The following is a 15,971-nucleotide window of genomic DNA, read 5'->3' on the forward strand; positions in this document are numbered from 1 at the left end:
GTCTTCTTCGCTCCGCGGAAACGAAGAAACTGGGGACCACGCTCTCATCTGTCGGGCGGGAAGGCACTCGCGCATGTGCGGTGCGGCCAACTAGAACTTTCTAGTTAAAAAGGTCCGTACCGGGGCTCCGTTGGTGACGTCACCCATGCGTTAAGAATATGCTGCCTGCATGTCCTGGGATAATAGTTACAACTCTCAAAGTCATTTTTCTTACATATTATATTTACTAAAAGTATTTGTTTTAAGGACAAATGTAATCTTCGGATTTCTTCCCTTTAATCTTAGCAGATCAATCAAGAGGCTTTATGCCCCCTACCAGCAGGTGGAGATAGAAGAAAAGGTTGTGAATTCTGTTTTACAAAGGACACCATGCAGCTTGTTTCTCCTCGGTATTTTTGTAGTAAGGAGAAATTAGGTTCTTACCTGCTAATTTACTTTCTTTTAGCTTCTCCAGACCAGTAGAGGTTAATCTTTACAAGTGGGTATATATCCAAAAATGACCAGCAGGTCTTCTTTCAGTCTCCACCTGCTGGTCATGATTGGATATATACCCACTTGTAAAGATAACCTCTACTGGTCTGGAGAGTGCTAATTTGTGTCGCAAATTGTGTGCTGCAGTGAGGCACTGGCTGCTTATAGGACGTGCCTCTCGCGGCAAGAGGCATGTCCTGTAGGCAGTCAGCCGGCGTCTCTCCTCTTCCAGTATCCTCCAAATACCGTCATGGTATTTGCAGGCTCAGGGCCCGTCTGGATGGTCTCCGTGCATGTGTGGATGTCGACATGATGACATCACGCGCATCAATGTCCGTGCATTTCCAGATGCCTTCCAGCTGCGGGCCCGAGTTTAGTGTGCCGCGGCTTTTAAAAGTTTGCGGGACACTGCTGCAGAACTTCTCCAATTTTGTTAAACAGAGCCATTAGCATCCTCTATATATCTAGGTGATCTATCACAATTTTCCTTCTGAAAGGACAGCAATGAAAACAGCTCAAGGATAAGCTAAGATAGGGTCTTGCATAAAATATAAATAGAAATGTGCTGCTATATAAGTATTATTGGGATCACCATTCAGATGCACACCACTGATAAAGATATCCAGACCTCAATAACTTGGCTCCTGGACTCACAAGGTGTCCTTTGGAACCCGTATCATGATGGGTCTGTAAAAAAAACCCTCCACATAGCATAGAAATAACCACTCGAGTCTTAATTTTCCTATGTCTCAGTGTGTATTTTTTCAGCTACTCAAGTGAAAAACTGAAACTACCACAGTGGCAGTGTTGTTAATAATAATAATAATTTATTCTTGTATACTGCCACACCCCAAAAAGTTCTAGGCGGTTCACATCCATTGATTAAGATAATAAACTCTCATGGAAATGCTCCATATACATATCCAACAATGAGGCAAAAAATAAGAACATAAGAAGTTGCCTCCGCTGAGGCAGACCAGAGGTCCATCTCACCCAGCGGTCTGCTCCCGCGGCGGCCCTTCAGGCCTATTGCCTGAGCAGTGATCCCTGTCTATTTCTATAACTTACCTCTTACTCCTATCCCTATAACCTGCCTCTACTCCTATCTGTACCCCTCAATCCCTTTGTCCTCTAGGAACCTATCCAAACCTTCTTTGAAGCCCTGTAACGTGCTCCTGCCTACCACAGCCTCCGGAAGTGCGTTCCATGTATCCACCACCCTCTGGGTGAAAAAGAACTTCCTGGCGTTTGTCCTAAACCTGTCCCCTTTCAATTTCTCCGAGTGCCCCTTTGTACTTGTGGTTCCCCATAATTTGAAAAATCTGTCCCTGTCTACTTTTTCTATGCCTTTCAGGATCTTGAAGGTTTCTATCATGTCACCTCTAAGTCTCCGCTTCTCCAGGGAGAACAGCCCCAGCTCCTTCAGTCTGTCAGTATACGAGAGGTTTTCCATTCCCTTAATTAGCTTAGTTGCTCTTCTCTGGACTCTCTCAAGTACCGCCATGTCCTTCTTGAGGTACGGCAACCAGTACTGGACGCAGTACTCCAGGTGCGGGCGCATCATTGCACGATACAGTGGCAGGATGACTTCCTTCATCCTGGTCGTGATACCCTTTTTGATGATACCCAGCATTTTGTTTGCTTTCCTTGAGGCTGTGGCGCACTGCGCCGATGATTTCAATGTTGTGTCTACCATCACTCCCAGGTCTCTTTCTAGGTTACTCACCCCTCCGTCAAAAGGAGCTCCTCTCTTTCTCTCCAGCCTGCCTTGAAGTCCGTTTGGATACTTGATTCATGGGTTCCTGAGGAAGGGATTTTGTTCCCGAAACCAGGCTTGGTTGAACCTGGTTTTGCGGTGTTTCATCTACGTTGTTCCCGCACCCCTGGACGTTGAATGAAGACTCTTCAAGCTAAGTTGCTTTTTTGATTTTTTGCTGGGAGTTGGCTGGGGGGTTCCCTGAGTGATTGCAGTTTGTGAATCCATTTTTTTTATTTGTGTTCATTGTGCACTGGTTTGGGATTGTGCTATTTAATTTCAAAACACACTATAGGTACCCCATGATGGTGTGTAGGTGGGGGCTTTCTAACCTCTACCTCTTCGCTTGAAGCGTTGGAGTTTTTCTCCCGTCGCTTATCCTGCGCACTGAGGGTACCTCACATTGTCACACTCTTATTATTATTTTAGTATACATATTCCTTTGTATGTTGGTGGTTTTGCTGTTCTGCAATCACTCATGGAACCTTTTGACCATTTTTTGCCTCATTGTTGGATTCTTTTAAGTTTCGTTGGCAATTCTTTTTTTGGAGTCAGTTGCCATATACATATCAGCAAAATTCATTTATCTCAGTCTTGTGCTTCTAATACTCATCTTGCAGGCTGGAACACTACCAAATATCTTCTAACAATAACAAGTTATTACTCATTATAACAGGGGTTGCCATACAACATATCATGAGAAATTGGAAAAATTGGGATCGTTTGAATTATAGCTTTTGGTGGAACTCTCTATGTCACATATTTAAAATGGAAAGGGTAATTGCCATGCAGCAAAGGAATTTTAAAAAATCTCAAGATATTTGGGAGCCATTAACAAAATACTGTAATGAATGAATACTGTTTTTCCCCCTTAAAAATGCACGTCCAAGGTTGGGGGAGGGGGATGGGGGTATTTTGGTTCTCTTATGAGTGCAAAGTGTGTATGGGGGAGGGAGGGATATGGAATCTGAATTAGATTTTGATAGGCTATTAAATGATGTATTTAAGTATAAAATGATGTTATATGCTGTTGTAAGTTTTAAAAATGAATAAAGAATTATAAAAAAAATAAACTCTCATGGGAAATGCTCCATATACATATCAGCAAAATTCACTTATCTCAATCTTGTGCTTCTTTTTTATTTTCAAATTCTTTATTCATTTTACCTCTTACATCAGTGCATAAATAATTTACATATTGAATTGTATACATCACTTGAATTTCTTATCATTTCTTATTTATTTATTATTGTATGTATTTTAAAAATGAATAAAGAATTAATAAAAAACCAAAAACATTAATACATAAGATTTAATCCCTTCCCTCCCACTCCTCCCATGCTATATGCAATCAAATATATCATATAAAAATTCTTGTCCAATGAACTAAAATTTAATCAAATTCAGACACCCCTCCCCCCACCCTCCATCCGCACTTGTACTTATAATGGAAAAATGGTATTTATTCATTGCAATACTTTGTCAAAGGCCCACAGATCTCTTTAAATTTATTATAATTTCCTCTTTGTATTGCAATTGTTCTTCTTTCCATTTTATAAATGTGACACAACGAGTTCCACCAGAAACAGTAATTGAATCTACTCCAATTCTTCCAATTATATGTGATATGTTGTATGGCGATCCCTGTCATAATCAATAAAAGCTTATTTTTTTTTTTTTTAATTCTTTATTCATTTTACATCTTACAACAAGTGTATCATAAAATAACATTTGAACTTATACAATATCACTTGATTCTCTATCAATTTAACTTAAATTAGTGTTTAAACCCTCCCTCCCAACCCTTCTAATTCATATGTAGTTGCATATATCATATAATATATTATATAATCTGTCCTATTAATCTAATCATTTAATATCAAATCAGAAATCCCCCTCCATACTTTGCAATTATACCTATTAGGGAAAAATGATATTCCAATAATTACTCATTACAATATTCTATTAATGGCTTCCAAACCTCCTGAAAGTTATTAAAATTTCCTTTCTGCAAGGCTAACATTCTTTCCTTTTTTTTGTAAATCTTTATTCATTATTAATCTTTCAACAAGTGTACAAATTAAAATCATACATATTTTTGAAAACATCACTTGTAAATCTATCAAGAGGAAACAATTGTATATATATAAACCCATAACCCACCCCCCTTTCCATTATTATTAATAGTATACATAATAAAATAAGAACCCTTCCCCCTCTCTATTATTCATGGTGTATATTTCAATAGAATAACTGGTGTTTAATCATCACAAAAAGATGTCAATGGCCCCCATATTTTAGAAAAGGTCTTATAATTTCCATTTTGTACAGCTATTGATCTTTCCATTTTGAACATATGACATAATGAGTTCCACCAAAAGGTGAAATTAAGTTTACTGCAATCCTTCCAATTGTTGGTGATATGTTGAATAGCGACTCCAGTCATGATTAATAAAAATTTATTGTTAAATGATGATATCTGACTCTTTTTTCTCATAGCTGTTCCAAATAATACTGTATCATAAGAAAGTGCTACATGATTTTCCAGTAAACAATTTACTTGATCCCAGATGGAATTCCAAAAGGCTAAAATATAGGGACAATAAAACAAAAGATGATCTAAAGTCCCTATTTCAAGATTACAATGCCAGCATCTATTAGACATTGAACTATTCAACTTCTGTATTCTAACTGGGGTCCAAAATGCTCTATTGAGAAGCTGAAAGAGTCAGATATCGGCGAATAATAACAAACTTTTATTGATCATGATGGGAGTTGCCATTCAACATATTACTAATAATTGGAAAGATCATAGCAGATTTAACTTTAATTTTTGGTGGAATTTGCTATATCATTTATATAACATGGAATGTTCAATAGCAGTACAAAATGGAAATTATAAAAATTTTATTAAAATATGAGAGCTAATTACATCGTTTTGTAATGGATACCATTTTTCTTTTGAGGATGTACCATTTAAGGTTGGGAGGGGGGAGGGTTTGTTTTGATAAAGTGATGAAATAGAATTACTAATAGGGTTGGAGGGGGGGGTAGGGTAAGGATTTCTTCAATGTTTATATAGTATAATGATAAAATTTTCAAGTGTTTAAATAAGTGTTATGATTCTTGTACACTTGATGAGAGGTTTAAAAATGAATAAAGAAAAATTATTATCCCAGGACAAGCAGGCAGCATATTCTTTACGCATGGGTGACGTCACCGACGGAGCCCACGGTACGGACCTTTTTACTAGAAAGTTCTAGTTGGCCGCACCGCGCGTGCGCGAGTGCCTTCCCGCCCGACGGAGGAGTGCGTGGTCCCCAGTTTCTTCGTTTCCGCGGAGCGAAGAAGACGTGTGTTTTTCAACGTCGTTGAAATACTCCTTTTTGCCTTCCCGCTCGCGTTCTTTTTTCGATTTTTTCACCTTCGGGTGCTTTTTTCTTTCTATTAAAAAAAAAAAAAAAAAAAAATTTCTTTCTTTTGATTTATTTTTCGTTCCTGCCCCGGCGGGGCCTGTTAGCACGATCCAGGCCTCGGGGTTTGATTTTGCGGAGGCCGTGTTCCCATTCATGCCCCCGCAGCCCGGTTTTAAGAAGTGCCAGCGGTGTGCACGCCCGATCTCCCTCACTGATCCACACAACTGGTGCTTACAGTGCTTGGGACCGGATCATCGGGCGGATTCCTGCACCCGCTGTGCCACTCTTAAAAAACGCACTTTGAAGAATCGTCAAATCCAACAAAATCTACTTTTCGGCACCGGCCCGACTATGGATTCGACCTCTTCATCTGCGGCACCGTCGAAATCGACACCGACCACTTCGACACCGCCTGAGTCGACATCGGCGCCCCCGGCACCAGGTAAGCCGGCTAAGAAGCCTTCCACCCTTGAGCGCCCTCCCTCTTCGGGGACGACACCAGTCCTTTCGGCTCCACGCCGAGCCAAAAAACGCTCCACTCCGATTTCGGTGAGTGCCTCGTCATCGGCCCCCTCATCGCCGGAGTGTAGAGCGGCACCTATGGAACCAAAGAAGAAAAAAGTGGTTCCGGTGCCTCCCCTGGATGACCGCATTGCGGCCATCCTCCAGGACAAGTTGCAGGAACAACTCCACAAGCAACTTAAGCAGCTCTTACCCTCTATCTTGGCACCGCTGCTCTCGGTACCAGACCGGCCCGAGCCCCATACCGTCCAACCGGTATCCACTCCCTCGGTACCTATGGACTCCTCCATGCCCATTCTCTCGGCACCGCATCTCCACTCCCATGCCGAGGCTATGGCCTTGACGACGACCGATCCTCCTCGGGACCGGGCAGGGCACCGGTCTCCTCACGACTCTGATCGGCACCGTACTTCTCGGGACCGAGACAGACACAGGTCTACATCACCCGGTAACGTCTCGGTACGCTCAGGCAAATCTTTGTCTAAAACTCACCATGCCGAGCCTTCCACTCCAGTCTCTCGACACGCACATACCGATGTCAGAGACCCGGACCTATGGGAACAATCCCCCACCGGTACCGAGGAGGATGCATCGTCGTCGGACGAAGAGCCTTCGGCACCCGATACCGCATCTAAACCTGAACAATCTTCCTTCTCAAAATTTCTCAGGGAGTTGTCGGGTGCTCTGTCTTTGCCACTGGAATCTGACTCTAAGAAGTCACAAGCTTTCCTGGAGGCATTAGATTTTGATCAACCTCCCAAAGAGTTCCTAAAGTTGCCCGTGCATGATATCTTATAACTTTTTATAAAAATTGGGAGAACCCGTTGACTGTTCCTGGGGCTCCCCGTAAATTAGACAGCCTCTATAGGGTTATACCAATCCCAGGATTTGATAAACCCCAACTACCTCATGAGTCTCTCCTGGTGGAGTCCACTTTAAAAAAGACTCAGGGCTCTAGTGTCTATGCCTCCACCCCTCCTGGCAGAGAGGGCAAAACTATGGACAAGTTTGGCAAGCGGCTCTATCAGAATGCCATGCTTGCCAACAGGGCAAACAACTACTCGTTCCATTTTTCATTCTACCTCAAACATCTGGTAATGCAACTCTCCGCCATGCAAAAGTACATGCCAGAGCATAAAGTCCCACTTTTCCAACAGCATGTCTCCAGCCTGCTTCAATTAAGAAAATTTATGGTGCGCTCTATCTACGACTCTTTTGAGCTCACCTCCCGTGCATCTGCCATTGCCGTGGCCATGCGCCGCCTAGCCTGGCTCAGGGTCTCTGATCTGGACGTCAACCATCAAGACCGATTAGCCAACGCCCCATGCCTTGGTGATGAGTTGTTCGGAGAGTCCCTGGATACCACCACGCAAAAACTCTCTGCCCATGAGACCAGATGGGACACTCTCATTAAACCTAAGAAAAAGGCTCCACCTGCTCGCCCTTACAGGCCACAGACCTCATACCAGCGCAGGTTCTCCGCTAGGCCGCTCAATCCACCCCCACAGCAACCCAGGCGGGCCCGCCAACACCAGCACGCCCAGGCTCGTGCCCAGTCTAACCAACCGGCCAAGGCTCTTCCTCCTGCCAAACCTTCTCAGCCCTTTTGACTCCTCTCTCCAGGGCTTAGCCAGTCTTCCACCCTCATTGCCTCTTCCTCAGCCAATCGGAGGCAGGCTCCGCATCTTCATCAGCCGTTGGGAGGTCATCACATCGGACCAGTGGGTCCTAAACATCATCCGCCACGGCTACTCTCTCAACTTCCAGACTCTTCCACCAGACAATCCTCCCGTAGAGTCTGCTTCTCTTTCAACTCAAACCCCCCTCCTCCTGAGGGAGGTCCAATCCCTCCTTCTACTCAATGCCATCGAAGAAGTACCTCTGGAACAAAGGGGCCGGGGATTCTACTCCCGTTACTTTCTAGTTCCAAAAAAGACAGGAGACCTGCGTCCCATTCTCGACCTCCGGGACCTCAACAAGTGTCTCGTCAAGGAGAAGTTCAGAATGCTCTCCCTTGCCACGCTGTACCCTCATCTCTCTCGGAACGACTGGCTATGTTCCCTGGACCTCAAGGAGGCCTACACTCACATCCCAATCAATCCATCCTCACGTCGCTACCTACGGTTCCAGGTGCACCATCGCCATTATCAGTACAAGGTGCTACCTTTTGGCCTGGCATCATCTCCCAGAGTGTTCACCAAATGCCTCATTGTGGCGGCGGCCTTCCTCAGGTCTCACAACCTCCAGGTGTTTCCCTACTTGGACGATTGGTTAGTGAAAGCACCTACGTCTCCACTTGTGCTACAAGCCACTCATCATATCATCTCTCTCCTCCATCTTCTGGGGTTCGAGATCAACTACCCCAAGTCGCATCTGCTTCCCACACAGCGACTTCAGTTCATCGGAGCGGTTCTCGACACCACACTAATGAGGGCGTTTCTCCCCTCCGATCGTCAGCGAACTCTGCTACGCCTGTGTCGTCAGGTGCTCCTTCATCACTCTATTTCTGCCAGACAAATGATGGTCCTCCTGGGCCACATGGCCTCGACGGTACATGTGCTTCCCCTGGCACGACTCCACCTCAGAACACCTCAATGGACTCTGGCCAACCAGTGGTCACAGACCTCGAATCTTCTTTCTCATCCCATCTCTGTGACATCGTCTCTTCAGCGATCTCTACAATGGTGGTTGGACTCCTCAAATCTTTCCAGGGGCCTTCTTTTTCATCTGCCCCCGCATTCCATGATCATCACCACGGATGCCTCCCCTTATGCATGGGGAGCTCACCTGGGAGACCTTCGCACCCAGGGTCTTTGGACCCCGCAGGAGCGTCTCCATCACATCAATTTCCTGGAACTACGAGCCATGTTCTATGCTCTCAAGGCCTTCCAGCACCTTCTTTGCCCTCAGGTTCTGCTTCTGTGCACGGACAACCAAGTTGCCATGTACTACATCAACAAACAGGGCGGCACCGGATCTCGCCTCCTTTGTCAGGAGGCTCTTCGCATTTGGACCTGGGCCACGGCCCGCAGTCTCTTCCTCAAGGCTGTCTACATCCAGGGCGAACAGAACTCCCTGGCCGACAATCTCAGCCGCATCCTTCAACCTCACGAGTGGACTTTGGATCCTCCCACGCTCCACTCCATCTTTGCTCGCTGGGGCACTCCGCAGATAGACCTATTTGCAGCTCCTCACAACCATCAGCTGCCCCAGTTCTGCTCCAGACTCTTCTCTCCTCATCGTCTGGCCCCGGATGCATTCCTTCTCGACTGGACGGATCGGTTCCTCTATGCCTTTCCTCCTCTACCTCTGATGTTGCGGACTTTATCCAAACTCCGCAGGGACGGAGCCACCATGATCCTCATACTCCCCGGTGGCCTCGTCAACACTGGTTCTCCCTTCTACTTCAACTCAGCTCCAGGGAGCCCATTCCTCTACCTGTGTTTCCTACTCTACTTACACAGCAACATCAGTCTCTACTGCATCCCAATCTGTCTTCCCTCCACCTGACAGCTTGGTTTCTCTCGGGCTGACCTCTTCAGGAAATCTGTCTCAGCCTGTCCGTCTCATTTTGGACGCCTCCAGGAAGCCGGCCACCCTCCAATGTTACCATCAGAAGTGGACCAGGTTTTCCTCTTGGTGCCTCCGTCATCATCACAATCCCACCTCCTTAGCGGTGGAAACTGTCCTGGACTACTTACTCTCCCTGTCCAACGCAGGCCTCAAGTCTACCTCAATCAGAGTCCATCTCAGTGCCATCACGGCATTCCATGAGCCTGTCCTAGGAAAACCTCTCACGGCTCACCCTCTGGTTTCCCGATTCATGAGGGGCCTCTTCAACGTCAAACCACCTCTGAAGCCTCCTCCGGTCGTCTGGGACCTGAATGTGGTTTTGTCTGCCCTCATGAAACCTCCCTTTGAGCCTCTTGCCACAACTTCGCTCAAATTTCTGACATGGAAGGTTCTTTTCCTCATTGCCATCACCTCTGCCAGGAGGGTTAGTGAGCTTCATGCACTGGTTGCCGATCCACCGTTCACTATTTTTCACCATGACAAGGTGGTTCTGCGCACCCATCCAAAGTTCCTTCCAAAGGTGGTCTCAGCCTTTCACCTCAACCAGTCCATTGTTTTGCCTGTGTTCTTCCCGAAGCCTCATTCACATCCCGGAGAACAGGCATTGCACAGTCTTGACTGCAAGCGTGCCCTAGCTTACTATCTCGATCGTACAAGGGCTCACCGCTTGTCCCCTCAGCTCTTCCTGACCTTCGACCCGAATCGTTTGGGTCGACCGGTCTCTAAACGGACGCTATCCAACTGGCTTGCAGCTTGCATCGCGTTCTGTTACGCTCGGGCCGGTCTGTCACTAGACGGTGCTGTCACGGCCCACAGGGTAAGAGCTATGGCCGCTTCTGTTGCTTTCCTCCGTTCCACACCCATTGAGGAAATCTGCAAGGCGGCCACCTGGTCCTCAGTTCACACATTCACTACTCACTACTGTCTGGATGCTTTCTCCAGACGGGATGGGCACTTCGGCCAATCTGTACTTCAGAATTTATTTTCCTAATGGCCAACCATCCCTCCTCCCTCTTTGTTAGCTTGGAGGTCACCCATGCGTAAAGAATATGCTGCCTGCTTGTCCTGGGATAAAGCACAGTTACTTACCGTAACAGGTGTTATCCAGGGACAGCAGGCAGATATTCTTACGTCCCACCCTCCTCCCCGGGTTGGCTTCTTAGCTGGCTTATACTAACTGGGGACCACGCACTCCTCCGTCGGGCGGGAAGGCACTCGCGCACGCGCGGTGCGGCCAACTAGAACTTTCTAGTAAAAAGGTCCGTACCGTGGGCTCCGTCGGTGACGTCACCCATGCGTAAAGAATATCTGCCTGCTGTCCCTGGATAACACCTGTTACGGTAAGTAACTGTGCTATATGGGGAGGGAAGGTGGGTTATAGGTTTATATATATACAGTTGTTGTTTATCTTGATAGATTTTTCAAGTGTTGTTTCTGAGACTATGTATGGTTTTTTCTTGTACACTTGTTGAATGATTAAAAATGAATAAAGAATTAAAAAAATAAAAATAAAGATAAAAGTACAGATTAAGAAATGAATTTATCAAATAATATTGTCTTGATTTCTCATGGCTCCACTGATAAAGTTACCCAACCAGTACAATCTCCTTGGTACTCATGAGCATGGGGACTGACCTGCTGCTCGTGCAACTGGGCCTGGACCTGCTGCTTTTGCTGCTCAATTTCCATTATCTCTTCCTCTAGCCTGGTTTTATCCTCCTCTGCTTCACTCACACTAATTCGTAGCTCCTCACATTCCTGGTCTAAGCTGTCCAGCTGCTGCAGGAGGGTTTGCTGCTTGGCTTGCAATGACTTGAATAAAACAGAAAGAGAACAATTTAATGAAAAAGAAAGTTGAGGAACTTATTCTTTCAAACTGTGATGCTTTCTTCAGCATTTTCACATTAAAAATGGGAATATATACTTGGTATGATTTGGTACAACATTCTGTGGTACGGCTTGATGTGATTTGGTGTAACATTCTGTGGCATGACTTAGAGTGATTTGGTATAACATGCTGTGGTATGGTTTGGCGTAATATTCTGTGGTATGGATTGATGTGATTTGGTGTAACATTTTTGATATGGCTTGGTGTGATTTGGTGTAACATCATGGTATGGCACCCAAAAAGCTCTCACCTCCTCATGCCTCAGCATGTTCTTTGTTAGGGCTCTTTCCTTGTCCAGCGCCATAGTGGAATCCTGCAAGTTACGACTCTTGCTCTCCAGCTGACTTGTGAGCAATTTCACTCGACCTTCTAGAGCCACCACTTCACTTTTGTCTGCTCTTACTTTTCTTATTTGATCCAGTAGCTTCTCATTCTCCAGCTCTGTGAATTAATCACGTGGAAAATATAAATACTCGGAAGAAGAAAGTCTGAGTCACATCCTAAGAACCTTATTCTGTTAATTACCCTACAATGGGTACTTATCAGAGAATTGATGCAATGGGAGTGAGTGGATTCCACAATAGATGTTTTCAAGAAGATAAACCCCATGAATTATATCTCTACAGCATAATTGTGTCTGTATATATTCAGGCTCATTTTCAAAAAAAATAGACATTTTTGTTCTTTTTATTTTTTTTACATTTGAAAACATTTGAAAACTTGGCTTTTCTCTAAAATGTAACCACTCCCTCTCTCTCCACTCTACATAGTCCCCTCCTTCTTTCCTTTTTACCAAGCCCTTCTTCCCATTGGAGTTCCTTTCTTTAGTAATTCCTGTAAACCGTGTCGAGCTCTACTTCCGTGGAGATGACGCGGTATACAAACTTATGGTTTAGTTTAGTTTACAAATCTTTATTTATTTTGCATCATATAACAAGTGTAACAATAAATAACACTTAAAATTGAATACAACACTTGTAACTTTATCATATTCAGCATTAAAACATTTTTGTTCTTTTTATGATTGCAGATAATTGTTGGGTAGGGAGGGGGAGGGGTGTATGATCTGATTGTATCTTGCGAGAATATTAAGTGATGTTTAAAGTGTAAAATGATTTTATCTTGTATTGCACTTATTGAAAGTTTTAAAAATGAATAAAGAATTATATATATATAAAAAAAAAAAAAAAAAGATAGACATTCAAAAGAAAGCTTAAACTGCCACTTGGACATCTTACCAGTCAAAACGTCCAAGTAGGCATTCTCAAAACTAACTTTCTGGATGTTTTGTCTCCAGTGCGTGTAAATCTTAAGGGTGTGTGTTACAGGTGTGTTTTGGGTGGGATTAGGGTAGGCTTAGAACTTGGACATTCGGCAGGGATAATCAAACCTGTAATGAAACGTCCCGGGCTTTTTTTATACATTTGGAGCTAGACCTGTTTTAAAAGCATCTAAATACTAAAAAAGTACCCAAACTGGCAAGATGACCACTGGAGGGTTTAAGGCTTGACCCCCCCTTACTCCCCCCAGTAGCCGCTGACCCCCTCTCACCACCCAAAGACGGAAAAACACCAGTAATTTTCAATTGTCTTACCCTGTCTGAAAAGGTTTCCATCAGCTGAGCCTGTTTTCTGGAGTCCTCCTGGCTCAACTGTTTGGGGATTCCCCTGACAAGATCATTCATAAATGTTAAAAAGCAATGGTCTTTGTTTTGGACCCCAGTTCATTTACAAAAAGTAGATACTTCTAGGTCTAATAGATGCTGGCATTGTAATAAGGATGCAGGGACTTTAGATCATTTAATTTATTTCTGTCCTTGTATTAATGCCTTTTGGAAATCAATTTGGCCCCAAAATTAATTTGCTATTAGAAAACTTTGTTGTCTTGTCATATGATACAATTTTATTTGGTACTTCAATGAGGTTTAAAAGTCAAATTTCAATATCTAACAATAAATTATTATTAATATTGACAGGAGTTGCCATTCAACACATCACTAGAAATTGGAAAGACTATACAAGACTTAACTATACCTTTTGGTGGAATTCAGTATGTTATACATATAAAATGGAAAGAGTTCTTGCTTTACAGAATGGGAATTATGATAGATTTAGAACGATATGGGGGCCATTGATTGAATATTCAAATGATCAGACACCTTTAAATGTTTGAAATTTTATAATAAGAAGGGATATAATACATATATGAATGAATTTTATTGATATAGGGAGGGCTGGGAGGATGGGATGGGGGGGTAATTTAAAGTATTTAAGATTTATGGTTAAGAATGTACAAGTGATTTTGTATATTATAAGATATCATATTGTATACTTGTTAATTGAAGTGAAAATGAATAAAGAATTAAAAAAAAACAAAAAAACAAAACCAATGGTCTCAGCATAGATCCCTGGAGAACCCTACTATTGATCCTTCTCCACTGAGATTATTGACTCTTTAAACTTACTCTGTTTTCTGTCTTTCAACCACTGTTAAAAAGGTGATAAAAAGGAAAACTCAACCCCACGCAGAGCAAAACACAACAAAGAAACAAGTGGGGAAGAGACTGTGCACATCAGCCTCTAGATTCTAGAACAAATGCATTTTATTAGGACTAATCATAATCACATATGTAAATCCAAACCTCATCTAGAGTCCTTTTAGTTTGATTTCCTTTGTTTGGTTTTATCGTTATATATCACTTTTAAAAGTGGACTAACGCGGCTACCACACCATTTTACTTTTTCATGGAGAAATCAAAGTTGCATGCCTCTGTAGATAACAGGATATGCAGTCACCCAATCTACCTTGCTCATTCCCAAAGATGAAGCTAGCTAGAATACAGACAGGCCAAGATGCCACATGACAACATGCATGCATTCTCTGAAAACCTTCCAGAGATTTCTGATCTTTCCGGGGACAGCAGACTTGGTTTGGGGCCTTGCTGCCTGCTCATGTTATCATTTATGTGGCTGGATAAGGGGCCACTGAAAAGTTCTCAGCCCATCCAAGAAGAGAATGATGTGGAGCCAAGAAACTTACAAGTTAATCCACACTTTTCGTTTCTATGATATGAAAAATGTCAAAGTGTGGAATAATAAGTTTCATAGCTCCACATCCAGTAGCATAGTAAGGGGAAGGTGGGAGGTGGACTGCCCTCGGTGCCAGCTTTCCCGGGCGCCGTCTTTGCGGGGGGGGGGGTACCCACACTAGCACCTCTCCGCCCCCCCCCCACCCCGTCTACTTCTTTAAATGTTTGCTAGCGCAACAATGGCGGGCGACTATGATCCAGTTATTACAGATGGAGTGTCAGATGGTTCCTCATATGGAGTCACGAGCAGGCCAATGCTTATAGGATATGTGGGCCCCTTTTTGGAATACTTTAACGCCTGCTCCTCTTTGCTTGTTACCTTGTTTTGAATCATTTACCCTCTTTTGGTGCTCTGGCAGCGGTGGTACAGGAGGCATGATGTTAACTTGACCACACCTACAGTTTGCTTGGGGTGGGGGGAGAAAATTGTAAAATTGTTTCTTACTATGTGGGAGACTCTGGATCTTTGTTATTGTCTTGATTTTTGTCAGAAGTTTTTCTCTGTTCTGTTTGATAAAGATATTTCTTAAAAAAAAAAAAGTTTGCTAGCATCAGCAGCATCTTTCACTTGCTGCTTGCGCCGAAATTGGCTCCCTTCTGACATCACTTCCTGGTCACAGGACCAGGATGTAATATCAGAAGGGAGCCGATGCTGGCATGAGCAGCAAGGGGAAGATGCTTCTCATGGTGGCAAACGTTTTAAGAGGTACATGGGGGAAAGGGGGTGCCCAAGTGGCAGGGAAGAGTGGGTGGGGCGCAGGGCACCGGGCGCCAACCTCCCTCGCTACGCCATGGTCCACATCATTGTCTTCTTGGTTGGGCTGAGAACTTTTTCGCGGCCCCTCATAATATCCTGCTGGCTACGGAGAATCCCGGTTAAGCAGCTTCACTTTTCCAGGACAGCCAGAATCTATTACCATCAAGATGGTGAGGCTTCCAGATCACTTACTCAAGTCTCGGATGGTGTTGTGTTGTAACGTCTGCTCCTCTTTCAGGATGGAAACTTTTTCTTCGAGGGCAGCAGCTCCTAAAGAAAGCAAAAGACACAGCTATTCTAATATTCATAGTTTCCTGCTCTTAAAGTTTTATGATTAGAATCCTAAACACTCTCCCCAGATCTTTTCACCACAGCACTAGCCTGGGCTTTCAAAAACTAAGGCGTCACTAGGCAGCTACATTTAAGATGCCTTATTCAGGCACTGCTTGTAGAATTCCCCAGTAAGTGTTCCCGGATTTAGGGATCCTATTATTTTTTTT

The 15,971-nt window shown here is 44.0% G+C and overlaps 1 protein-coding gene across 6 annotated transcripts in view; it reads right to left on the reverse strand.

Annotated features, from left to right (window-relative positions):
* The window catches only part of CCDC157 (coiled-coil domain containing 157), a 116,288-nt gene that overhangs the window by 40,223 nt on the left and 60,094 nt on the right, over nt 1–15,971 (reverse strand). For 5 of the 6 annotated variants that reach the window (XM_033955697.1, XM_033955700.1, XM_033955699.1 and 2 more), the window contains exons 5-7: nt 15,664–15,741; nt 11,877–12,067; nt 11,374–11,550 (exon numbers count right to left, since the gene is read on the reverse strand). In XM_033955697.1, the coding sequence (XP_033811588.1) occupies nt 11,374–11,550; nt 11,877–12,067; nt 15,664–15,741 (446 nt within the window). Of the gene's footprint in view, nt 1–11,373; nt 11,551–11,876; nt 12,068–15,663; nt 15,742–15,971 lie in introns of those variants that run through there. The other variant, XM_033955701.1, reaches the window with a different exon arrangement.

The sequence above is a fragment of the Geotrypetes seraphini genome, chromosome 8 (genome assembly GCF_902459505.1).
Source record: "Geotrypetes seraphini chromosome 8, aGeoSer1.1, whole genome shotgun sequence".
Taxonomy (NCBI): domain Eukaryota; kingdom Metazoa; phylum Chordata; class Amphibia; order Gymnophiona; family Dermophiidae; genus Geotrypetes; species Geotrypetes seraphini.